General features: G+C 48.2%; 1 protein-coding gene across 1 annotated transcript in view; it reads right to left on the reverse strand.

The window, feature by feature from the left end:
* LOC119964381 overlaps window positions 1–27,322 on the reverse strand; it is a 283,807-nt gene that overhangs the window by 192,466 nt on the left and 64,019 nt on the right. The window contains exon 3 of the mRNA XM_038793775.1: window positions 11,200–11,247. Within this exon, the coding sequence (XP_038649703.1) occupies window positions 11,200–11,247 (48 nt within the window). The remainder of the gene's footprint in view (window positions 1–11,199; window positions 11,248–27,322) is intronic.

The following is a 27,322-nucleotide window of genomic DNA, read 5'->3' on the forward strand; positions in this document are numbered from 1 at the left end:
TTATCAAGGAGAGCCAGTCATAGAGTCATAGATGTTTACAGCATGGAAACAGGCCCTTCGGCCCAGCTTGCCCATGCCGCCCAGTTTCTATCACTAAGCTAGTCCCACTTGCCTGCATTTGGCCCATATCCCTCTATACCCACCCTGCCCATGGGGGGGAAAGAGTGCGTCCCTTTGAGACGCCGGCCCGATGATCGGTGGGCACCGATCGTGGGCCAGTCCCCTCCCGAGCACGGCCGTGGTGCTCACTCCCCTCTCCGCCCCCCACAAGCGTCAAACCAGCGTTTGCCGCCATGTTCACGACGACAGCGACCATGTGTGGTTGCCGCCATCGTGAACCGGTCGGGAACGGCAGGCCGCTCGGCCCATCCGGGTCGGAGAATCGCGGGTCGGCGTGAAAAACGGCGAGCGGCGATTCTTCCGAGCGGGGGGTGGGAGAATCACGGAGGGGCGCCAGGGGGGGGCGTGTGGTGAGTCGCCTGGCCCTCCCGCGATTCTCCCACCCGGCGTGGGGAGCAGAAAATCGCACCCCTTGTGTTTGCTGAAATTTCCGACGAGGTAACAGAGACGGTTGACGAGGGCAATGGGCTTTTGATATAGTGCCATGCAACAGACGCATGACAAAAGTTAGAGCTCATGGAATAAAAGGGGCAATAGCGACATGGAAACAGATTGGCTGAGTGACAGGAAGCGGAGAGTAACTGTTAATGGGTGTTTTTCCGAATGGAGGAAGGTTTGTAGTGGAGTTCACCAGGGGTCGGCATTGGGACCCTCGCTGTTCTTAGTGTACAGGAAAAATTTCAAAGTTTGTGAAGAATACAAAACTTGGAAGCATTTGGAACTGTGAGGAGGACAGTGCAGAACTTCAAAAGAATATACAGGATAGTACAACGGGTGGATAGGTGGAAGATGGAGTTCAATGAGGAAAAATATGAGGTGATACACATTTTGGTAGGAAGAACATGGAGACACAATACAAAATAAGAGGGCACAACTTTAAAAGGGGCGCAGGGGCAGAGGGACTTGGGTGTACATGTACATAAGTTGTTAAAGGTGGCAGGATAGATTGACAGCGCAGTTAATACAGCATACAGTATGTGAAGCTTTATTAATAGGGGCATTGAATACAAGAGCAAGGGGGTTATGTTGAGCTTGTATAAGACAATGGTTAGACCTAAACTGGACTACTGCATACAATTTCAGGCACAGCATTTTACAAAAGAATGCAAAAGCATGGCAGAGAGTGCAGAATAATTTTATGAGAATGATTCCGGGGATGGAAAATCTTCAGAAATGAAGATAGGCTGGAGAAACTAGGATTCACTTTTATTATGACCAACTCCCGGGTGAGGTGCCCCAAAGTTGTTGATCCGGGCGAGATCCCTCGATTTGTCACCGTCCAAATTGTTACAAGCCCAGGTGAGGAGGTGAACTGGCTCCCTGCCTCTTTATTCAACCCTCTGTTGGTCGCAACAGGATTTAATCTAACAAGGTGACCTTTCCCGCAGGTACATTTCCCCAATAGTTATGTTTTAAAAGAAGCCAATTTAACCAGGATTTCTTGAGTTAAGATAGGGTGAGTTTAATAATCACTAAAAAGGCAAGGAGATAAATGGTAAAAGACATTCATAAACATTCATACAGGTTAGAAGTGGGAATTGAGTCCAAAGTAAGCAAATATTAATAAAAAGTTATACGGAACAGTCCTTGACTTGTAAGGAGTAGGCGATGAAGCGTTGTAGCTATTATGATTCAAGGTAGTAGTAGAATAGACTTTGGTAGGTGAATAGTCAGTTTTGAGGCTCCAGGTGAGTTGACTTCCGCAGGTGAATAGTTGGTTCTTCGGTTTCAGTGTTCTCTTGTTTGAAAGAGAAATTACCAAGTTAACTTTCTAGCCGCAACCTTTTGCTGGCTGGAGCTGACTTTCACAGTCAGAGAGAGAGAGAGAGTTACCTGCAAATAATGCCTATTTTGCAGGGGCACTGCTGGCTGCTTCTGTTACTGTGTCGCATGCCTTCAGTTTGAAAACTCTCCAGCTGCTTATCCTCACAGAGCACACACAACCAGACACTGAGGCAGCTTTCATTGCTGGCTTTAAACCAATTATTTGTATATTCCAAGTGGATGGTGAATCCACATTCCCATCTCGGCCTTACACACAGGATCACTTGAGATCATGTCCCTTTGTCTTTACCAGATAGAGTAATCAGTCTCTGGGTGTTTTGAGAAGTGCCTTGACTTGAAACAGGATAGGGGTTCCATTGTTCCTTAGAGAAACACCCTTCAACAATCCAGCCTGGGGCTGACCATATACATTATCCACCATCTTTTGGTTTGTGTCTATCGTAAAACATAAAACTCAGGTCTAATCTAAAGTCCAATATTTCCATGCTTAATTCTGGAGGGTTTTTTTTTCTCCACCATCGTGACACTATTCTTGGGGGAAATTTGACAAAAGTATTAAAAACCATGTGGAGCCTGGACAGAGTGGAGAGGGGGTAACTGTTCCCATTGACAGAAGGATCGAGAGCCAGAGGGCACAGATTTAAGGTGATTGCTAAAAGAAAGAAAGGGGTAATGAGAAATAACAGGTGGGATTCTCTGATCCTAGGGCTAAATGTAGCATCTGGGCATTTTGGCGGGAGTGTTGGAGGTTGTGGGGAAGCATTGCTTTATTGAGGAAAGCCAGCATGGAATTGTTATGGGAAAATTGTTTTCAACTCACTCGCTTGGGTTTCTGATGAGGAAAGTGAGGGTACTGTTTAAGGCTAGCGCTGTTAATGTGGTGTACATGGACTGCCAAAAGGCTTTTGATAAGGCGCTGCACAACAGACTTCTGAACAATATTAGAGCTCTGAGAATAAAAAGAAATCTAACAACATGGATACGGAACTGGCTGAATGCTAGGAAACAAAGAGTGGTGATGAATGGTTGTTTTTCAGACTGGAGGAAGGTTTATAGTGGAGTTTCCCAGGATGGGTGTTTGGACCCTGCTCTTGCTGCTATGTATGAAGGAACCAGACTTTGGCGTGCGGAGCATAATTTCACAATCTGTGGACAATGTGAGACTTGGAATCAATCTGAACCAAGAGGAGAATAGTACAGAACTTCGAAAGGACATAAGTAGGTTGGTGGAATCAGCGGATGCATGGCAGACGCAATTTAATGCAGGGAAGGGCGGCATGGTAGCACAGTGGTTAGCACTGTAGCTTCACAGCGCCAGGGTCCCAGGTTCGATTCCGGGCTTGGGTCACTGTCTGTGCGGAGTCTGCACATCCTCCCCGTGTCTGCATTGGTTTTCTCCGGGGGCTCCGGTTTCCTCCCACAAGTTCCGAAACATGTGCTGTTAGCTGAATTGGATATTCTGAATTCTCCCTCCGTGAATTCACCCTCAGTGTACCCGAACAGGCGCCAGAGTGTGGCGACTAGGGGTTTTTCACAGTAACTTCATTGCAGTGTTAAAGTAAGCCTACTTGTGGCAGTAAAGATTATTATTATTAAAGTGATTCATTTTGGTAAGAAGATGCAGAGAGACATAATGAAATAAAGGGTACAATACTCAAGGGTGTGCAGGAGCAGAGGGACCTGGGTATATACGTGCATAAATCATCAAGGTACAACAGAGTTGCAAAGAAGAGTCATATCAGATTTGAAACATTAACTCTCGCTCACTCCACAGACACTGCCAGATCTGCTGGGTTTTTACACATTTTACTGGTAGTTGGCAAACAAAGCAATTACGACATGATGAAAAATGATTTCATGCAGCAAGTGATTAGGATCTGGAATGCACTACCTGGGAATGCAATGGAAGCAGGGTGGACTGAGGCTTTGAAATGGGAATTGAGTCATCATCTGCTGGGGGAAAATTTGCAGGAGAATGGCAGTAGGTGAATTGCTCCTGCCATCGGCCAACACCGATACAAAGACCTGAATGGACTCCTTTTGCACTGTAACCATGCTATGATTCTATACTTACAGTGATTGCTTCTTTTAACCGAGCTTGGTGCTTCTCTTTGCCATCCTTAAACCTATTCTAAAACTACCAAGGTGATACCCAAGGTACAAGATACCGACGACACTTGGCTATGCTGTGGTATCATGGGGACCAAAGTGGTCCTCACATCAGGGGCGTTGAGCCATCGGAGGACTTCCTAAGCAGGCAAAGCTACCATGGGCAGGTGGTATCCTGACACCTACAAGAGTAGGCATCTAAGGTGTTGCTCAGAAAGGTCAGGTGAGTTGGCACCAGGAAAATGGAAGGCAACAGGGTGACAGACACTAGTCACGTCCACTGATCAAGGATAGGGCAGAACTAATGGCATTAATAAGGTTCTGCAGACACTGGGATGGCCTTCCAAAGGTCTTTGAGATGGAGCAGGCATTGCAGACCCTAAATACTCAGAAAAACCCCTGCTACAGAAAGAGCACCAACATTGCAATTCATGGCAGGGTCGACAGGACTGTTTGGGAAGTGGTTGGGGAGTGGGTGGGGTGGCATGGGGATAGTGCGGAAGTCTTGCTCTGCCTCAGTTCTGATGCCGCATTGGAATTTTACAAGTCAGGTGTTCAAAGTGGTACAATTCCAGACAGGGCTCCACTGTTTCTCAAGTAATTCTTCCTGTGTGAACTTTTTGGTTATTGCCTTTTTCCAATAAAAAGCGTGGGGGGGGGGAAAAAAAAAACTGTTTCTTGGAGAACAATCTATGTTGAGGAGAGTTCAGCTAAAAAGCTAAGTGAAATGTCTAAATCTTATTGCAAATTGTATTTTCACAGGTTTCATATCGTACCAAAACATCAGGCACTTAGTTTTACAAGGTGTGAGAGTTTGTTTTCCAATAATGTGTCTCTTGGGAAGGAAACTGATAAAGAATAGCACTGTATCGCAGCTAGCCTAGATCAGACTATTTACACGGCATTGATTACAGCATTGTTGCTGTGTCTGCTGGGATTAGAACTGTGTCAAATCCTGAATCCAACGGCACCTGGTGCATCTACATACAAATGGATAAACCATTCATTCTGAATGTCATCAACCAAACATATTTAGGAAGAAATCGTTTTGAGGTATCTTTGTTATTTTTTCCAATTTTCTCTTAAAGATACTGACTTGTGTTGAGGTACAAGTCCAAGAGGAGGAAAACGAGAATCTAATACGGTGCATCCAATCAGCTTGCTGTTCCCCACTCCGCTCCTTCTATTTTCTTTCCTTCTTTCCTGATGATGGTTCCATATTTTGCAATCCTCCTAAACATCAGCCAAGTGCCAGTTCTTCAGGTGAAAGCCCAGACCGCTAGCAGGCCATTCAACCATGGGTGTCACATCAGACCCCCAAGCTAGAGATCCAGCTTTGTAACACATTCCCATTTAACTATAAGTGTCGCCCAATAATGGACATCTCTCAAACTGTGATGCAACATTGGAACCAACATTATGAACAGTATTCTCACTCACATCAAGTCCCATTCACCCATCGCTCCTGGTGCTCACTGACCTACATTGGATGTGTCTGGCATTTTAAGGTTCATTTTAAGGTTACAATCCTGGTTTTCAATCCTTCCGTATTGATAGCACCACCATTGGGTGGCCGTGCCTTCAGCTACCTAGGTCCTAGGTTCTGGAATTTCCTTCCTAATCATCTCCCCACTGTTATCCCTTATTCCTCCCTTCAGATGCTCTTTTAAAACCCTGCTCCTTTGATCAAGTTTGCGTTAACCTATCCTAATCGCTCTTGATGTGATATATTGTACAGAGAGTATTTTTTAAATGGTGGGAGGGTGGGAAGTGTTGATGTCCAAAGGGATTGGGTGGGTCCTTGTTTATGAGTCACTGAAAGCCTTTGAGGAGGCAGTGGTATTGTTACGGGACTAGTAATCCAGAGACCCGGGGTAATGCTCTGGAGAATTGAGTTTGATTCCAGTCGGTGGAATCCGAATTCAATAAAAATCAGGAATTAAATGACGCCGATAAAATCATTGGCAATTGTCATTAAAAAACAAACATCTGGTTCACTAGCCCGCTCTGGGTCAGAGAATCGCCGGGGCGGCGGGAGAATCCCACCATGCCGCTCCGACGCCGGGACGCGATTCTCCGCAGACAAGAGAATCGGCTGCCAGTTGCACGGCGCGGTCCACGTGCCACCAGTCGGGGGCCGCTGAAAAAGCTCCCAGCGGCAATTCTCCAGCGCTCGATGGGCCGAACTCCGACGAGTCCCACTGGCGTGGTTCTAATCTGACCCCACCTGGCGGGAGCTCGGACACGCGGCCATGGTGGTGGCCTTGGGGGGGGGGGGGGGGGGGGGGGGTGGAAACCGGACTCTAGGGGAGTGGGGGGGGGGGGGGGGAGGGGAGGCCTCAGCGGTGGGCAGGCCCGCGATCGGCGGCCACTAATCGGCGGGCCATCGTGATCGGAGGAAGCGGATGCAGAAGCCGCGCACATTCGCAGCCTGGGCAGCAGGCCCCACCGACAGGTAGAGCTGCGGGATGCACGCCGGGGCTATGCTAGCCATATGGAGAACGGAGAATCACTCCGGACTTTCTAGGAAAAAGTCCGGAGTGATTCTAGCCCGTTTTCCGGCGAGCCGTGGGGACATGGTACCCAAAAGGGAGAATCCCGCCCAAGATGTCTTGCTGTAATTCTCTGGAATCTTACTGAGATGATACCTGGCTATTGCTTATAGTTTTGGTCTTCCCAAGGAAGGATATGCTTGTCACAGAGGGAATGAAATTAAGGTGAATTCCTATATTATTTTGCCAGTGATGGCTCCGTCACAGTTTTTATCTTCGATTGTCTGAGTTGGGAAGATCTTTTTGGCACAGATTTGTATCTCACTATTGCTTTTGGATGTTGGTACTTTAGATTACCATCCTTGAATATTGTCAGAGCGTAAACCATAATAATCCACTGCCGTCTGGAGAAAGGAAAGTCCATTTGGCCAATCAGGCACAAGCCATTCGGAGCTTAATGGGGGAATTCTGACTTTTTGCCGCAGCAAAATCTGGCAAAAGCAAATTGTCGCTCACACTCCAAACTGCCCCCATCTCTGCTTACTCTATCTGGACCGACCCTTTCCCATAATCTGGGAATTCCTACTTTGAGAAATTTTTAAAAATGTTCTTTCATGGGATGTCGGCCTCGCTGGCTAGGCCAGCACTTTCATTGCCCGTCCCTAATTGCCCTTGAGAAGGTGGCATTGAGTCATTGATAAGGGCGGCACAGTGGCGCAGTGGTTAGCACTGCTGCCTCACAGCTCCAGGGTCCCGGGTTCAATTCCGGCCTCGGGTGACTGTGTGAGTTTGCACGTTCTCGCCGTGTCTGCGTGGGTTTCCTCCGGGTGCTCCGGTTTCCTCCCACAGTCCAAAGATGTGCAGGTTAGGTGGATTGACCATGCTAAATTGCCCCTTCATGAACAAACGTTTAGGTGGGGTTACTGGGTTACGGGGATTGGGTGGGTTTAAGTAGCATGCTCTTTCCAAGGGCTGGTGCAGAACGATGGCCCGAATGGCCTCCTATTGCGCTGTAACATTCTATGATTCTAACCGCTGCAGTCCATGTGGTGTAGGTACACCCACAGTGCTGTTAGGGAGGGACTTCCACGACTCAGTGATAGCAAAGGAATGGTAATACCGTTCCAAGTTGGGCTGGAGTGAGGCTTGGAGGGAAACTCCATCTCATGTCCCTAAATTCCCTGAAATGCTATCTCAAGGAATGATTGAATCTTCAGTCCCCCCTTTTAAATTCATATTGTTTCGCTGTATGGTTCCATATATCATTGTTCACTTGTCCATCATATGTGTGTACAAGCATTGTGACGACAGCCATTAACTCTGAACATCATGAATCAGCGAGAGTGTGTGTGTGGCGGACCCGTTATGAAGAAATATTTTAAGCAGTTTGTGTTCAGAACATCCTAAATGCTGAACAATTTGAACATTTATATAGATATTTATAATAGAACATTAACGTTTTACAAACTGACTGTAAGGTGATTGGTGTTCATGGTCACTTATCCGAGTTTCACAGGAGGTGACGGAAGTCCAGTGGATTTCCTGCCGTGATTTCTTTCAGACTAACAGCGTCCAAAGTAACTGAATATGAGCTGGGGTTCCCACCAACGTGAGGCAGTTCTCAAAGTAATATTCGAGACCCAGCACAATAATAAAGGAAACAGCAAATCAATAAGTTACTGTCAGGCTGCGTCTTGAATGGGCTTTTGATCAGGCTGTCCGTGCAGGAACAGCTCTCATACCCAACTGGCAAGGATGTGCGGGTTAGGTGGACTGGCCATGCTAAATTGCCCCTTAATGTCCAACAGTGTGTAGGTTAGGTAGGGTTACAGTGCTAGGGCAGGGGAACGGGCCTAGATAGGGTGCTTTTTCAGAGGGTCAGTGCAGACTCGATGGGCCGAATAGCCTCCTTCTGCACTGTAGAGATTCTATGAATAGTTCGACTGTCTCCATGCCCAATTTGTACCCCTCACTTCTGAACAGTCAGAGATAGGCACCCACAATGCTCTCTGCTCCTCTCCCTCCCCTATCCCCAAGTAGCATTTTTCATTATGAGTGGTTGTTTGACATTGGGGGTTGGGGGAAGGGGTTAAAATTCATCAAGCCATGCCTGATTATCTTCTTATGCAATATCTTTCCAGCAAGGATCGTCAGATACTGATTAGGAAAAGCAGTCCTAGTTCATTTTTCTCCTTTCCCCACACCTGAGGATCAACATAAGGGAAAATGGCAGAATCATAGAATCACGGAATCCCTACAGTGCAGAAGGAGGCCATTCAACCCATTGAATCTGCACTGACCCTTTGAAAGAGCATTCCACCCAGATCCATTCACCCGTCCACACTGTCCTATCCCCATAACCTAACCTAAGGGGCAATTTAGCAAAGCCAAACCACCTAACCTGCACATCTTTGGACTGTGGGAGGAATCCGGAGCACCCGGAGGAAACCCACATGGAGAATATACAAACTCCAGACAGACAGTGACCCAAGGCCGGAATTGAACCCGGGTCCCTGGCGCTGTATGGCAGCAGTGCTAACCACTGTGCTCCTGCCACCACCACCGATGACAATTCAAATTGGAAGAGCAAATTGGGATCCTCCTGAGCGAAATGACTCATGATCACATTATGTTTATGGTACGGTATGTGTGCCCTGCCTGAAGGCATGTCATTGGCTTATCATCTGCTGCTGCTTAATTCTGAGCCATGGGCGAGATTCTCCGACCCCCCCGCCGGGTCGGAGAATCGCTTGAGGCCGGCGTCAATCCCACCCCCACAGTCTCACGAAGTCTCTGGCACCAGAGATTCGGCAACCCCCCCCCCCCCCCCCCCCCCCCCCGGCGATTCTCCGGCCCGCGATGGGCCGAACTCCCGCCACTGTCATGCCTCTCCCGCCGGAGAGGATCAAACCACCTACTTTACTGGCGAGACCAGGCGGCATGAGCAAGCTCCGGGGTCCTGGGGGGGCGCGGGGCAATCTGGCCCTGGGGGGTGCCCCCACGGTGGCCTGGCCTGCGATCGGGGCCCACCGATCCGTGGGCGGGCCTGTGCTGTGGGGGCACTCTTTTCCTTCCGCCTTCGCCATAGTCTTCACCATGGCGGAGGCGGAAGTGACCCCCCCTCCCCTGCGCTTGCGTGGGGATGACGTCAGCAGCCGCTGACACGCCGGCGCATGCGCGGACTTCAGCCGGCCAGCGACGTCCCTTTGGCTCCGGCTGGCATGGCGCCAAAGGCTGTTCCCGCCAGCCGGCGGGGCGCCAACCTCTCCGGCGCGGGCCTAGCCCCTCAATATTAGGGCTTGGCCCTTAACATGCGGAGACTTCCGCACCTTTGGGGCGGCCCAACGCCAGAGTGGTTCACGCCACTCCATCCCGCCGGGAACCCTGCCATGCAGGGTAGGGGAGAATCCCGCCCCATATTCTTGGCGGAGTGTGTCAGTGGTGCTTTGAGATTGCCTTCCTCTCTGAGGGACAGAGCCAGGAGACAGGTCCCAGGACAGCCTCAGCCAGACTGGGAATCGAACCCACGCAGTTGGCCTGTTTCTGAACCATGGGCTATTCAATGGATCTAAACCAATCATGTATTATATTGCCCTACTGAACTGACACAGCAGAGTGAGAATTCAATAAGGTGAATGCATGTAGAACACTTTGTGAAAGTAGAGTGACACTGGACAAGAGCTGACAATCAGTAGTGAGTTTATTAAAATGAATAGTGATCGATTATAAAGAATTGAAACAAGGAAGGAGACAGCAATAAATGGAGTCCACATTACTGTTTTTGCAACCTGCCAGCCAACACTTAAAAAGCATGTACTGCATGAAAACAGGCAGAATAAAGCACATCTAATCACTTCTGTAACCAAAGGTTCGATTGAAAATAACCTTGAATGTTAGCTGTTATTATCAATATTTTATTAATTATATATATCTCCGGCTCCTGCACTTCCAAAAGCTCTCTCTTTGTGGTACTACAATTGAGTCAATTTAATATTGCGTTATGCTCATGGACTCAATTTAAACCAGTTGCTTTTTTGTGCGCGCCCGATGCAAGCCGGTCTTAAACTAATAGGTTAAATGGTTGATCAAGGCATTTCTGTAAGTTGACGTGTTCGAGACCCATCCCCAGATCACAAACAAAAAGTGCTGCATTTTAAAGGCAATTAAAATTTCAACGTTATATTGAATGAAATTTTGGAGACTCTATCACTCATTAAACTGACTACAGATAATGAGGAATATTGATGTTGCAACTGCAGCTAAATAGCAGGTATCCCATATTGTTGAAAAGGAATCGTGCCAGCACTTAGATGCATTCATATGTAGATATGGCACAGTAAAGCTCACACTGGAGTGCACATTATTTAAATGTTAGACACAATGTCAATTTTAATGTAATGGCAGACAGCACTCACATCTCACAAATGCTGATATGACTCAAAAGACCATTACATCACTTTAACTGCAAGTGGTCCCACAGGATAATGAGATTTAGACACATTTTAGTACAGATTCCTAAGTATCATTGGCAATATTTATTCTTTTTATCGCTTTTAATTCAATTATTTGTTTTTACCTTAAAAAAAAGAACCCTTTTTAAAGAAAAATCAACATATGTATCTGTAGTTAAAGCCCCCCCCCCCTCCCCCCCCCCCCCCCCCCCCCCCCCCACCACCACCATCGCAAGCCTTACCTCTGCTGTGCATACTTTACAACTCAGTCTGTCTTCATTCCTGGGGCCCTGTGGAAAACAAAACTCAAGTTAGATCTATTCATGGGAGAATGGAAAAGGAAGTCTGTGTGCGGTTGTGATAATATTAATCAACATTGCGATTATTGGAACAACAGTCAAAAAAAAAAATCTGCTTGACCCCCTCAGGAATAGCCTTGGCATTTTTGAACCAAAACTTCAATTCCGACAAGTTTGTGTTTCTCTTCAATTTGCGCAAGGCACCGCGGGTTCAGACATGCTCAGTGGATTTCTATGTTTTCCTTAATTCAATCAACATATTTAGCAGCAGAGGAAATTACTATTGTAACCCTGACATTTGGCCCCTGGTTAAGGCAGCGGACACAGTGGGCAGATTGCGGCTTTGATGTCCTGTTACTTAGGGACATGCACAGGCCGTTCAGCCCCTCCCCATGCCTATACTGGTACTCAATCATGGCTTCTTTGTACCTTAACCCTATGTGCCTGCCTTTGACCCCTGGCGTTGTCCAATAAACATCTATCGATCTCAGTCTTGAATGCTCCAATTGGCCCCCAGCATCCACAGCTTTTTATGGGAAATATTTCACCTTTACACTGTCCTTCGTGTGAGAATTCTTCCCTAATTCTACTCCCGGGTTGTGATTATACCTCCTTATTCTTGATTCCCCCACCGGAGTAAATAACTTCTCTGTAACCACCCTGTCAAACCTGTGTCATTTTTTGTCACTTAGAGTCATAGGGTGTTACAGCCCAGCAAGAGGCCTTTCTGCCCCTCGTGTCTGCAATGGCTATCAAGCACCTACATATTCTAATCCCATTTTCCAGCACGTGGTCCGTAGCCTTGTACGCTGTGGCATTTTAAGGCCTCATCCAAATGCTTCTTAAATGTTGTGAAGGTTCCTCCCCCTCCCACACTTTCAGCCAGTGAGTCCCAGATTTCCACCACCCTTGGGGTGAAAAAGTTCCCGCTCAAATCCCCTATAAATCTCCTGCCCCTTACGTTAAATCTATGACCCCCAGTGACTGACCCCTCTACGAAGGGGAAAAGATTTTCCTATCTATCCTATCCATGTCCCTCACAATTTTGCACACCTCGATCAGGTCCCAGGGCAGCACGGTAGCACAGTGGTAAGCACAGTTGCTTCACAGCTCCAGGGTCTCAGGTTCGATTCCCGGCTTGGGTCACTGTCTGTGCGGAGTCTGCACGTTCTCCCCCTGTCTGCGTGGGTTTCCTCCGGGTGCTCCGGTTGCCTCCCACAGTCCAAAGATAGAACATAGAACATAGAACAGTACAGCACAGAACAGGCCCTTCAGCCCTCTATGTTGTGCCGAGCAATGATCACCCTACTCAATCCCACGTATCCACCCTCTACCCGTAACCCAACAACCCCCCGTTAACCTTACTTTTAGGACACTACGGGCAATTTAGCATGGCCAATCCACCTAACCCGCACATCTTTGGACTGTGGGAGGAAACCGGAGCACCCGGAGGAAACCCACGCACACACGGGGAGGACGTGCAGACTCCGCACAGACAGTGACCCAGCCGGGAACCGAACCTGGGACCCTGGAGCTGTGAAGCATTTATGCTAACCACCATGCTACCGTGCAGGTTAGGTGGATTGGCCATGCTGAATTGCCCTTAGTATCCAAAAAAAGGTTAGGTGGGGTTACTGGGTTACGGGGATAGGTTGGAAATGTGGGTTTAAATCGGGTGCTCTTTCCAAGGGCCGGTGCAGACTTGATAGGTGGAATGGCCTCCTTCTGTACTGTAAATTCTCTAAGGTCCCCTCTCAACCTTCCATGCTCTAAGGAGAACAACCCTAGCCTAACCAGCCTCTTTCATCGCTGAAATGCTCCGGGATGGCACGGTGGTAGTGTGGTTAGCATTGCTGCCTCATGGCGCCAAGGTCCTGGGTTCGATCCCGGCCCCGGGTCACTGTCCAGGTGGAGTTTGCACATTCTCCCTGTGTCTGCGCGGGCCTCACCCCCACAACCCAAAGATGTGCAGGGCAGGCAGAGTGGCCATGCTAAATTTCCTCTTAATTGGAAACATTTAAAAAAAAGAAAGAAAAAGCTGAAAGGCTCCAGATCAGGCAACATCCTGGTGAATCTCCTCTGCACCCTCTCCAGCACAATCACATCCTACCTATAGTGTGGTGACCAGAACGGCACACAGTATTCTAGCTGTGGTCTAGTGAGCGTTTGATACCATCATAGCCTTCCTGCTCTTGTATTCTACGGCTCGGCTAATAAAGGCAATTATCCCATATCCCGTCTTATCTACCTGTCCTATTGCCTTCAGGGATCTATGGACATGTTCCCCTGGGTTCCTCTGGTCCTCAGCATTTCCTAACATCTTACCGTTCCCTGTGTAGTCCCTTGCCTTGTCAGTCCTCGCAAAATGCAGCACCTCATACTTTTCAGGGTTTAATTCCATTTGCCACTGTTATGCCCAAAGTCCAGTAGCTTTGGTTCCAGAAGATTAGTGAGGGAATATCCGCTGGGAGTACTTCCAAGCTGGAAGCGCATGCATGTGGTTTTCCAAGGATTTCAGGATTGGGCTTTGCTGGGGTGTAGCAGAATTGTGAACGGCCTGCTGGTGTTCACGGACCAGTCTGACATGTGAAGGGTGACCACTTGACTGGTGCGCTGCACAGTGGCTGCAACGCAGTGAAAGGTCCCGACTACAAGCGTAAAAAAGCAGGCTAGGGCTACTAAAAGCGGCAGAAGACACGGAGCAATGAGATGGTTAACAAGCAAAGTTCCGCAGCACTAACACTTCACAAACAGCAGCCACATCCAAGAGATTCTGTTTATTTTGAACATTATACTGATATCAGTTATGGAACTCATGTTGTTTCACATTAAACTAATTTGAAGCACTGCGTCTGGACTGTCCCCTGGTGCCAGTTCCAAACCATTTAACATTTTTTATTCGAGCACTCTATAAAATCATGGTTACAAACCATTATGAATTTGCATGCATGACCCACTTTGAAGACCGTCATCAAAGACAAATGACCCAAGTTATGGATAAAGTCAAGAGCTGATTAATTTACAATGAAAATCTAACAGACTCGAGTTGCTCTCAACTGTCTATTCAAACCATTGCTTAAGCGTTCGCTCGTGTGGAGTCATTTTCGACAAATGCTCTAAGGCTGAAAAAAAAAATGAGGTAAAAATGAGAGTTTTCTCCACATTGAAGCAAACTATCTGTGAGACTGGCTTGTGATGTGAAGCATTCAGAAGTACTCAATTAAGCCCCTGGTTTGTAGCTGAAGATTATAAACTCCTTTTGAAGAATGTACTCAGAGAGCTCCGGCTTGGCGTTCAATTGGATTAAATCAACTCAAATGGTGTCTGTAAGGGCCAGCTAGACAACATGAGTGATAAGGATGCTGTGCTATAATTTCCTGGGTCAGCCAACCTTCGAAAGGTAATAATAATCTGAGCTTTGCAGAAATAATAAACCTACTTCATTAGGCTGGCATCTTGCATTGGCACTTTGGACACAACCAAAGTGCTTCAAGAGGAATTGCAAAGTGAAAGGAACCTTACAGAATGCCAGCCAGAGTGAGGCAATAGTTCTTGCTACGAGAGGTTGCGGAGTATTGGGTCGGTGAAATCCCATTGTCACATCGCTGCACTGGGTAAAACTCAATCAGTGGCAGGCCAGGGAAGGGACGCCTCCCCGCACTTTGGAAGAACATGCCACCAATGAGACGGATCTGTCAGAATCACAACCCACACAGCAATCCGGGATGGTCTCAGTCCCGAAACGGAATGGGACCATCCCGGGTGTGCGTCGACCTGACACAGCTCAATAAAGCAGTGAGGAGAGAAATCCACCCCATGTCCTCGGCCGACGAAGGCCTGACCAAACTCTCTAAATGCATAATGTCTTCAAAGCTCACCGTTAACAACTTCCACCAGATGAAAAATCCAAATTGCTGACTGTGTTTATCGCCCACGTTAGGAACATAGGAATTAGGGAGCAGTGTTTATCGTCCACGTTAGGAACATAGGAATTAGGGAGCAGTGTTTATCGCCCACGTTAGGAACATAGGAATTAGGGAGCAGAAGTAGGCAATTCAGCCCCTCGAGGGTCATTTGTCTTTGATGACGCCATTCAATCAGATCATGACCGATCTCTTCCTGGTCTCAAATCCACCTCCCCACCTGTTCCCCATATCCCTTGAACCCATTTTTTCAGAAATCTATCTATATCCTTCTTGAAACCATTTAATGACTCCGATTCCACCGTACTATGAGGAAGCGAGTTCCACAAATTTTTGGCAGGTTCCATTTTAACCACTTGGCATTCCGAATCACCCCAGTACCAGAAACTGTGTAATGAACGATGTAGACCATCTTACAAGGCCCGAAGTATGTCACCTGCCACATGCATGATGTTTTTTTCCATGGCCTCCTTCTGCACTGTAGGGATTCTATGATTCCAAGTGTCACAGGAAGGTTGACCAAAGCCCTGACTAGTGTGTCTGCAGTTGGCTGATGTTTTCCATGAACATGCGCTGCCTCATATTTGACCCCCAATGACGGGGAGGGGCATATTTGAAAGTTCCTTCTCATCTGACAGTGAGACCAATGGTTTATGAACTGTTTCAATGGTGACTTTCAGGTTGATAATGTAATCTGAGAACTTCTCACAATCCCACATGACCATGAGAGCAGTGACTAGTGGGATATCGCAGCGATCGGTGCTAGGACCCCAGCTATTCACAATATATTAATGATTTAGATAAGGGAACAAAATATAATATCTCCAAATTGGGTGGAAGGGTGAGCTGTGAGGAGGATGCAGAGATCCTTCAGTGTGATTTGGACAAGTTGAGTGAGTGGGCAAATGAATGGCAGATAATTTAGATAGATCCAAGCTTATCGACTTTGGTCGCAAAACCGAGAAGGTAGACTATTATCTGAATGGCCATAAATTAGGAAAGGAGAATGGGCAACGAGACCTGGGAGTCCTCATACGTCAGTCACTGAAGGTAAGCCGGCAGGTGCAACAGGCGGTAAAGAACGCAAATGGTATTTTGGCCTTCATAACGAGAGGATTCGAGTACAGGAGCAGGGATGTCGTCTGCATTTATACAGGGCCTTGGTGAGGCCACACCTGGAATATTGGGGGCTGTGGTAATCACCACTGTTTTGTATATTAGGAGATGTGTGGTAGGACCCTGTACTACAGGTATGGGGGTAGTCCAAGCCTGCTGGCTCCGCCCAGTAGGCAGAGTACAAATATGTGTGCTCCCTGTACAGCAGCCATTTCGCCAGCTGCTGTAGGAGGCCACACATCTTATCGTAATAAAGCCTCAATTGTATTAAATACTCGTCTCTGTGCAATTGATCGTGCCTCTATTTACTCTAAGACTTTCAGAAGATGGACCTCCGCATCAAACCGGATCGCCTGCAGCTGGATCCGCAATCAAGCGACGCCAAAAGGGACTTTCAACATTGGCTAGCTTGCTTCGAAGCTTACATCAGGTCTGCACCAGACCCAATTCCAGAAGCTCAGAAGATCCAGATACTCTACTCGCAGCTTAGCTCCAACGTATTTCCTCTTATCCAGGATGCGCCGACCTACGATGAAGCCAAGGCGCTACTGAAAGAGAATTACGCCCAGCGGACGAACACGTTCTTTGCCAGACACGTACTCTCTACTCGTCGGCAACTCCCTGGTGAGTCCGTAGAAGATTTCTGGCTTGCTTTAATTCCCCAGGTCAGAGACTGTGACTGTCAGGCCATCATGGCCATGGAACATTCAAACCTCCTAATGCAGGACGCTTTTGTTATGGGGATAGGGTCAGACCTCATGCGTCAGCGACTTTTAGAGGGGGCCACGCTCGACCTCGCAGAAACCATAAAGCTAACGCTATCGATGACGGTCATCTCGCGCAATCTTCAGGCCTACACCCCCAGCCCCGCGGCACACCCCTCCTATGCATCGTGGACTCCACAGTCGGCCGCCCCACCGGGGGCCTCACCCAGCCAATCCCATGCCTGTGCCACGCGCCAGCCAGCCAACCCCGGGGGCCCCCGATGTTACTTCTGCGGGCAACAGAAACACCCCCGCCAACGCTGCCCGGTCCGCAGCGCCCTTTGCAAGGCCTGCGGCAAAAAGGGGCACTTCACTGCGGTGTGCCAGGCCCGCGCAGTCACCGCTATCATCCCGACTCCCCTCGCGTACGGACAGTGGGCGCCACCACCTTCCCTTCCTCGGACCACGTGCGGCCAGTGGGTGCCGCCATCTTCCATTCTTCGGACCATGTGTGGCCCATGGGCACCGCCATCTTTGTCAACCCCTGACACGTGCGGCCCGTGGGCGCTGCCATCTTGTCCACGTCAAGGTCATTAGGCGCCACCATCTTGTCTCCCCCATGGCACACGGGTGCCACCATCGCTCCAGGGCCCGTGCCCCCGGGCACCCCATCGTTCGACACCAGCGACGGCCAGCCGCGACTCGCCTCGGTCACGATTGTGTGCGGTACTGTGTGCGGCCTTACGACCCTAAAGGTTGACCCAAGAGCAGACGGTACAGCGCCCAGGACAGGACCTTCATGAGGTCCGAGATCCAGTGGTTGCTTCGGGAAGGTATCATCGAGGCCAGCAACAGCCCCTGGAAAGCCCAAGTGGTAGTCAGACCATCAATCGGTACATGCAGCTCGATGCGTACCCCCTCCCACGCATATCTGATATGGTCAATCAGATTGCACAGTACCGGGTCTTCTCAACTGTAGACCTAAAATCCGCCTACCACCAGTTCCCCATCCGTAAGGTGGACCACCCATACACTGCCTTCGAGGCAGATGGCTGCCTCTACCACTTTCTCAGGGTTCCCTTCGGCGTCACCAACGGCGTCTCGGTCTTCCAAAGGGAGATGGACCGAATGGTCGACCGGTACGGGCTGCGGGCCACTTTCCCATACCTAGACAATGTCACCATCTGCGGCCACGATCAGCAGGCCCACAATGCCAACCTTGCCAAATTTCTCCACACTGCCTCTCTCCTGAAATTCACCTATAACAAGGAGCAGTGCGTATTCAGCACGAACCGATTAGCCATCCTCAGCTATGTGGTCCAGAACGAAGTTCTGGGGCCCGATTCCGACCGCATGCGCCCCCTCATGGAGCTCCCCCTTCCCCATTGCCCCAAGGCTCTCGAACGCTGCCTGGGGTTCTTTTCTTACTACGCCCAGTGGGTCCCCAACTATGCGGACAAGGCCCGCCTGACGGCCGAGGCTCAACGGGCCTTCAACCGTATTGGAGCCGACATCTCCAAGGCCGCGATGCACGCGGTTGACGAGACGTTACCGTTTCAAGTGGAGAACGACGCATCAGACGTCACTCTAGCCGCCACGCTCAATCAGGCAGGCAGGCCCGTGGCATTCTTTTCCCGCCGCTTCATGCCTCCGAAATTCAGCACTCCTCCGTCGAAAAAGACCTTTGTCACCCGGGAGTCACATGGTTGTATCACTTCATAAAGGCCCGAACTCTGCCCTACTCCGTCGAGGAGTTGGGTTGGGGCCGGCGCACGTAATAAGTCCCCCACACATGTGTGGGTTGGCGCAGCGCCCATTTGGCGCCGTGTAAGGAGGCTGGAGCGGCGTGACCTGCTTGAGCGCCGTTCTGGACCCCTGTGGGGACCAGAATCCGTCGTGCCCGGGCCCGGTTCACGCCATCGCATTTCACGACGGCGTTTCTGTCTGCTTTTCTGAGGAAGGATATTCTTGCTCTGGAGGGAGGGCAGCTCAGGTTTACTAGACTGATTCCTGTCTGGCGGGACTGTTGTATGAGGAGAGATTGAATTGGTTAGGCTTGTATTCGCTGGAGTTCAGAAGAATGAGGGAAGAATCTCATAGAAACCTATAAAATTCTAACAGGAGTGACAGGGTAGATGCAGGAAGAATGTTTCCGATGGTGGGTGTGTCCAGAACCAGGGGTCACAGTCTGAGGATACGGGGTAGACCATTTAGGACAGAGATGAGGCCAAAACATTGTATGTTTTCAAGAACCAGTTAGATATAGCAATTAGGGTGAAGGGACCAAAGCCTATGGGGGGAAAGTGGGATTAGGCTATTGAGTTGGATGATCAGCCATGATCATAATGAATGGCAGAGCCGGCTCGAAGGGCCGAATGGCCTTCTCCTGCTCCTATTTATATATTTCTTTTCGATAATGGCATGCCATATTGGTGTGTCTGGCAGTCCCCTGGTAATATATTGTTCAGTTCCACCGAATTGTTCCTGAAACAAAACTGCCCCAGGCCTGTGGATGAAGCGGTAGTCGCTCTGGTAATGGGCAGGGTTAGGTCGGAATGAGCCAGGGTAATGGGTGACAGCAGCATAGCATTGATGTGACTAAATGCTTTCTCCTGGTGCACAGCCCAACGCCAAGCCTGCCCTTTTTTGAGAAGGTGTCCGCAGGGGTTCTGTGACCTGTGCCAGGTTGGGCAGAAATTTCACCAACTGGTTCCCCGTGCCCAGGAATATCTGGAGATCTGGAATAGATGGTGGGGTTGAAACATGCTGATAGCTTTCATTTTTTTGTGGGTCTGCCTTGATGCCTTTGTTGCTGCCGATATGTCCTCGGAAGCAAATGGAAGTCTTGGAGAACTCTCATTTCTCGTCCAGTTTTGGTTCTGCTTGTTGCAAATGTTCTGGGACAACCAAGGACCAGAAAGACAGCTCAAATTCTGATTCAGCAAAGTTTGCCCAAATCAATAGACTAGCATTCGTTCAAATGTAACCGGAACAAGATCTAGAAGAATCGGCAAGCCTCCAGACCGCCTGATTCTGTAAAGTCAGAGACTTGAGGAGGGCTGGGGTGGAGGTAATGTCGGTAAGTTGGGTAAAGACTGTGGGGAAGCTGTAGTGTAAGGGTATATCACGTGGAACTGGACACAGTACTGCCGGTGACGAGGGTCAGTAATGGACAGTCCAGAGGCCCGTGTAGAAGCAAGCAGTGCACATCTTGGGCTGTATATTTGTACAGAGTTATGTGTTATCAATAAACACTCAATGGTCAACCAAATAAGACTCAGAACCTCTTTGCGAGAGACCTACTGGATATACAGCATACAACGAGGGTCTTCAGTTATGAGAAACTCGGGTTGTTTTTCTCAGAGCAGGAGAGGGTAAGGGGAGATATAAAAGGGTTAAGAACATAAGAGTATAAGAACCAGGAGCAGGAGTAGGCCATCTGGCCATTCGATGAGATCATGGCTGATCTTTTGTGGACTCAGCTCCACTTTCCCGCCCGAACACCATAACCCTTTATTTCTTTGGGCAATATAACGTTTTTTGGTAAAAGTGAATAAGGAGAAACTGTTTCCATTGGCAAGAGGGTCAAGAACCAGAGGGTACAGATTTCAGGTTTTGGGGGGGGGGGGGGGGGGGGGTGATCAGAGGAATTTCTTGTTTGTTAAGTTTGTTATAACCTGGGGTGCTCCATCTGAAAAGGGTGGTAGAAGCAGGTTCAATGGTAGCTTTCAAAAGAGAATTGGAGACATAATTGAAAAATGGCACAGTGGTTAGCACTGTTGCTTCACAACGCCAGGGACCCGGGTTCGATTCCCAGCTTCGGTCACTGTCTGTGCGGAGTCATCACGTTCTCCCCGTGTCTCCGTGAGTTTCCTCCGGGTGCTCCGGTTTCCTCCCACAAGTCCCGAAAGACGGGCTTGGTAGGTGAATTGGACATTCTGAATTCTCCCTCAGTGTACCCGAACAGGCGCCGGAGTGTGGCGACGAGGGGATTTTCACAGTAACTTAATTGTAGTGTTAATGCCTGCTTGTGAACACCAATAAGATTATTATAGATTCTAAATGAAAGTAAATATTCACAGGTTATGGGGCAAGAGCAGAGGGTGTGGGACTAACTGAATAACTATTTCAAAGAGCCAGCAAAGATGCAATGGATGAAATGATCTACTTCTGTGCTGTGTGATTCAAAAGCATGGCTGTTTTTTGTTTGTTCATGGGATGTGGGCGTGGCTGGCTGAGACAACATTTGTTGCCCATTCCCGAGGGCATTTAAGAGTTACTGTGGGTCTGGAGTCACATGTAGGCCAGACCAGGTAAGGACAACAGATTTCCTTCCCGAAAGGAAGTGAACCAGATGGGTCTTTCCGCCAATTGACAATGTTGTCATGGCCATCACTAGACTTCTAACTCCAAGAGCTTTACTGAATTCAAATTTCACCATCTGTCTTGGTGGGGTTTTGAACCCGGGTCGCAGAGCATTGACCCGGTCTCCGGATTACCAGTCCAGCGACAATACCACTCCGCCACTGCCTCTCATCCGAACTAACTCTATGAGCTCTGTGACTGGGCTAGTCACCCGAGTAGCACTTGTGCTGAATCAGAGGACAGCGTTGAGTTGTCAGCTCATGGACAGTGGGAGCTGTGTTGCAACTATCCAAACTTATTTCATGAAAGAGATGCTGGTAGAGGAGACGCACGGCATATCTGGGCTAGATTCGAAAGCCGGTCCCTGTCGTAAAAGGGCCGGCTTTTCACACACTTGACCACCCACGTCTGCAAAATGGCCTGCAGTCTAGCATTTCTCCAACATTACTTCAAATAAACAACATCAGACTTCTGGGAATCGAGAACTTGGCAGATGTTATACAATAGAAATAGAAATGGAATACTATAGCCACAGAGGACATGAAGTTTGAAAAAGCTAATTCCATATTTAAAGCTTTACAGTTCTCACTGTAAGCAATCAATCATCTTGGCCGAAATTATAAATATCCATTTAAAGAATGTTTTGAATGTTTAGCTTTTAAAATTTCTGTCAGCTTCCCTCTTCAGGTTTAATGTTGTGGTTAGCGAGAGTTATTCAGGTGCATGACCTATATGTCACATGAATAAATGACTTTTGTTAAAAATGGAACTCATTGAGGCACTTGAGCCCGCTGTGATCTTTACTGTAAGGACTGGTGTTCGGAAAACAAAAGTAGTTTGAAGTGATTTATGTTTGTATTGGTAAATGTTACAACTAAGGTATAGTTTTAAGTGGGTTTAACTGCATGTTTCTGTGCCCTGAAGGTTAGATTCATGCTGGACAAAGGTGTTTGTATGCGTGGAGGTTGGTTAAGTTCCAACTGTGATTCTATTGTACTCGGAGAGGGTTATTGCGTGAAAAATAAATAAAAAGCAAAGCATGTGGTCGTTGCTCGGCAAGTGGAGGCCCTTGTAAGGTTAAAAAAAATGTTTTAAAGTTTTACTTTTAGCTGGGTATAGTGCAGTTGGAGACAGCATACCGGGGATTGAACTTTTCTCAACTCTGCCAGGAGAAGCTGGACATGACAAATGAGTTGGAAAGACGCAGGCTTCCTAAAGAATAAATTACAGTCCAGATAATGAGGAAATTGGGACAGTAAGAATGTCTAAGAAACTGGAGATAAAAGAACAGAGACCAAGGTATTTAACAGAATAATTCAAGGAAGAGTAAACAAAGTGTTCTGAGTTAAAGAGGCAATTGCAGTAATCAGATTTAAAGTGAGACAGCAGACTTCAGATATAAATTAAACATTTGATGCCATTTTAATACAATTTGGGATTATAAAGTTAAAGTTGCCCTGAACAGTTTGTACAACAGTCAAGACCATGAAATTCTAAAGGTGGGGGTGTAAAATCCTGGACTGGACGCCTGTTGAAATGTACAGTGGAAGCTTTGTTTAAATGTGTCATTCGGAAAATCTAGTCTGGATTTTGGAATGAAAACCATGAAGGGACTGAACTATTATGAGAGAAGATTTCAAAGCATATTTTGGGGAGTGGAATTTGGATGCATGTGACAAACATCTGGGGGGACGCTGAGGAGAAATCCACAGACACTAATTTGGGTTCAGAGTGGAGTGCTTAGAACATAGAACATACAGTGCAGCAGGAGGCCATTCGGCCCATCGAGTCTGCATCAACCCACTCAAGCCCTTACTTCCACCCTATCCCCGTAACCCAATAACCCCTTCTAACCTTTTTTGGACACTAAGGGAAATTTAGCATTGCCAATCCTAACGTGCACATCTTTGAACTGTGGGAGGAAACCGGAGCACCTGGAGGAAACCCACGCAGACACGGGGAGAACGTGCAGACTCCGCACAGACAGTGCCCCAGCGGGGAATCAACCCTGAGACTCTGGCGCTGTGAAGCCACAGTGCTATACACTTGTAAAAGGGACTTAACATATACTTTGCAATCCATGTTGATCCTAAAACCCATGTATAATTATAAAACTAAAGGGGGATTAAAGAATTATGATCCAAATTTTTCATGTTTAATAAATGTTTATTTATTGTCAAAACTAATTAGTGGTCTTGCGACTCTGCTCCTCCATGTTTTATATGAAAAAGCGAAACTTACGGCGTTGTGAGTGTGGGTTCCATTCTGGGATCTTCCCAACCAGTTATAACACCAATTGGGATTGTAACAAAGTGGGGACTCTTGCAGAATTTCAAAACATGGAGAAAGGGTAATTGGATGCTGATTAGTAATAATTGTTGGGAAACTTTGAAATGTGTATCACAGGTTACTTGATGCTGAATAGTAATTCTTGATGCAAGGCCTTATCCCTCTTTCCACCTGTGTCATTGGTACCAACATGTACCATGACCTCTACCTTATCACCTTCCCCCTTCAGGATGCCCTGCAGCCATTCAGTGACATCCCGGACCCTGGCACCAGGGAGGCAACACACCATCCTGGAGTCACATTGACGGGCACAGTAGTGCCAATCTGTTCCCCGACTATAGAATCCCCTTTTACTATTACTATTCCTCTCTGTCCCCCCCACCTGTGTCAGGCTGCTTGTGATCATAGTGAAACATTTCAAACTGCAAGGATTGTCAGATGATAGACAGAGTTCTTCGAAAAGTGGTTGCACAATGGTTAGTGCAGTTGCTTCACAGCACCAGGGTCGCAGGTTCGATTCCCGGCTTGGGTCACTGTCTGTGTGGAGTCCGCACGTTCTCCCCGTGTCTGCGTGGGTTTCTTCTGGGTGCCCCGGTTTCCTCCCACAGTCCAAAAATGTGCAGGTTAGGTGGATTGACCAAAAAGGTTAGGTCGGGTTACTGGGTTACGAGGATAGTGTGGAGGCATGGGCTTAAGTAGGGTGCTCTTTCCAATGGTCAGTGCAGACTTCATGGGCTGAATGGCCTCCTTCTGCACTGTAAATTCTAGTTTACTAAGGAAGTTGAAGCACTTGTCAAGAGGAAGAAGGCGGCTTATGTTAGGATGAGACATGAAGGCTCAGTTAGGGCACTTGAGAGTTACAAGTTAGCCAGGAAGGACCTAAAGGGAGAGTTAAGAAGAGCGAGGAGAGGACACGAAAAGTCGTTGGCGGATAGGATCAAGGAAAACCCTAAGGCTTTCTATAGGTATATCAGGAACAAAAGAATGACTAGAGTAAGATTAGGGACAATCAAGGATAGTAGTGGAAAGTTGTGTGTGGAATCAGAGGAGATAGGGGAAGCGTTAAATGGATATTTTTCGTCAGTGTTTACACTGTTGTCGAGGAGAATACTCAGGTATAGTCGACCAGGTTAGATGGGATTGAGGTTCACAAGGAGGAGGTGTTAGCAATTTTGGAAAGTGTAAAAATGGATAAGTCCCCTGGGCCAGATGGGATTTATCCTAGGATTCTCTGGGAAGCCAGGGAGGAGATTGCAGAGCCATTGTCCTTGATCTTTATGTCGTCTTTGTCGACCAGAATAGTGCCGGAAGACTGGAGGATAGCGAATGTTGTCCCCTTGTTCAAGAAGGGGAGTAGAGACAACCCTGGTAATTATAGACCTGTGAGCCTTACTTCGGTTGTGGGTAAAATGTTGGAAAAGGTTATAAGAGATAGGGTTTATAATCATCTTGAAAAGAACAAGTTGATTAGCGATACTCAACACGGTTTTGTGAAGGGTAGGTCATGCCTCCCAAACCTTATTGAGTTTTTTGAGAAGGTGACCAAACAGGTGGATGAGGGTAAAGCGTTGATGTGGTGTATATGGATTTCAGTAAGGCGTTTGATAAGGTTCCCCACGGTAGGCTATTGCAGAAAATACAGAAGTATGGGATTGAAGGTGATTTAGCGGGTTGGATCAGTAATTGGCTAGCTGAAAGAAGACAGAGGGTGGTGGTTGATGGCAAATGTTCATCCTGGAGTTCAGTTACTAGTGGTGTACCGCAAGGATCTGTTTTGGGGCCACTGCTGTTTGTCATTTTAATAAATGACCTGGAAGAGGGTGTAGAAGGATGGATTAGTAAATTTGCAGATGACACGAAGGTCGGTGGAGTTGTGGATAGTGCTGAAGGATGTTATAGGTTACAGAGGGACATAGATAAGCTGCAGAGCTGGGCTGAGAGGTGGCAGATGGAGTTTAATGCGGAAAAGTGTGAGGTGGTTCACTTTGGAAGGAGTAACAGGAATGCAGAGTACTGGGCTAATGGCAAGATTCTTGGTAGTGTAGATGAACAGAGAGATCTCGGCATCCAGGTACATAAATCCCTGAAAGTTGCCACCCAGGTTAATAGGGCTGTTAAGAAGGCATATGGTGTGCTAGCCTTTATCAGTAGGGGGATTGAGTTTCGGAGCCACAAGGTCATGCTGCAGCTGTACAAAACTCTGGTGCGGCCGCACCTGGAGTACTGCGTGCAGTTCTGGTCACCACATTATAGGAAGGATGTGGAAGCTTTGGAAAGGGTTCAGAGGAGATTTACTAGGATGTTGCCTGGTATGGAGGGAAGGTCTTACGAGGAAAGGCTCAGGGACTTGAGGTTGTTTTCGTTAGAGAGGAGAAGGCTGAGAGGTGACTTAATAGAGACATATAAGATAGTCAGAGGGTTAGATAGGGTGGACAGTGAGAGTATTTTTCCTCGGATGGTGATGACCAACACGAGGGGACATAGCTTTAAATTGAGGGGTGGTAGATATAGGACAGATGTCAGAGGTGGTTTCTTTACTCAGAGAGTAGTAGGGGTGTGGAACGCCCTGCCTGCAACAGTAGTAGACTCGCCAAATTTAAGTGCATTTAAGTGGTCACTGGATAGACATATGGATGAAAATGGAATAGTGTAGGTCAGATCGGCTTCAGATGGTTTCACGGGTCGGCGCAACATCGAGGGCCGAAGGGCCCGTACTGCGCTGTAATTTTCTATGTTCTAATTGTCAATCTGATGCAAAACACCACCTCAACGCAAAGCCCGTTTGTGTTGATAAGAAGGAAAGCTTTACGTTTTTAGAGTGTGTCAATGACCACAGGACATTCCAAAGCACTTCACAGCCAATCAAGTTCTTAGGAACCGTAGTCACATTGTACAGAAGCACAGCAGCTACTTGCACATAGCCAAATCCCACAAACAGGAATATGATAATGGCCTGAGAGCCGCTGTTTTTTAATCATGTTGATTGAGGGATAAATATTGGACACCAGGGGCTGGATTCTCCGTAGCCCCGCGCTGAAATCGCGATTGGCGCTGGGGGCGGAGAATCCAATTTCACGCTGAAATTGGGCCCGGCGATTCTCCGGGACCCGAGAATCGGCGTGTTTGCGGAGTACGCTGCGCGGCTGGAGGGGCCATTGCCAGAGGTCCGCCCAGCGATCCTTCGCTCCCGACCAGCCGAGTTCCCGACGGCGTGGTTCTAACCACCTATCGCCATTCTGGGAGCTCACGTGGCGGCTGTGGACTCAGTCCGCGGTTGCCCTGGTGGGGGGTGGGGGGGTTCGGAAACCGGGGGTGGTGGGGGGGGGTCTTATAGGCAGCCGGGGGACAGATCGGGCCGGTCGGATCTTCGGGTGCGCGGCCGATCGGGGGGGCCTACATTCTTCATCTGCCTTCGCGGTCCGATCCACCATGGCGCTCGGCATGACCGCTGGAGGCCGCCGCCGTACGCATGCGCGGACTCAAAACGGGAAACGCGGGGGCCCGTATCCGCAGCTAAAGCTGCGTGAATCACTCTGGGTCCCTCCTAGTCTCCTGCAGGCGAGTGAATCGACTGACCTTTTTTATAGGAAACTCCAAGATTGAAACACCAGCGTTTTTACGCTGGCGTGAGGGACATCGCCCCGTTTTGGGAAAATCCTGCCCCAGGAA

This window comes from Scyliorhinus canicula, chromosome 4 (genome assembly GCF_902713615.1).
Source record: "Scyliorhinus canicula chromosome 4, sScyCan1.1, whole genome shotgun sequence".
Classification (NCBI taxonomy): Eukaryota; Metazoa; Chordata; class Chondrichthyes; order Carcharhiniformes; family Scyliorhinidae; genus Scyliorhinus; species Scyliorhinus canicula.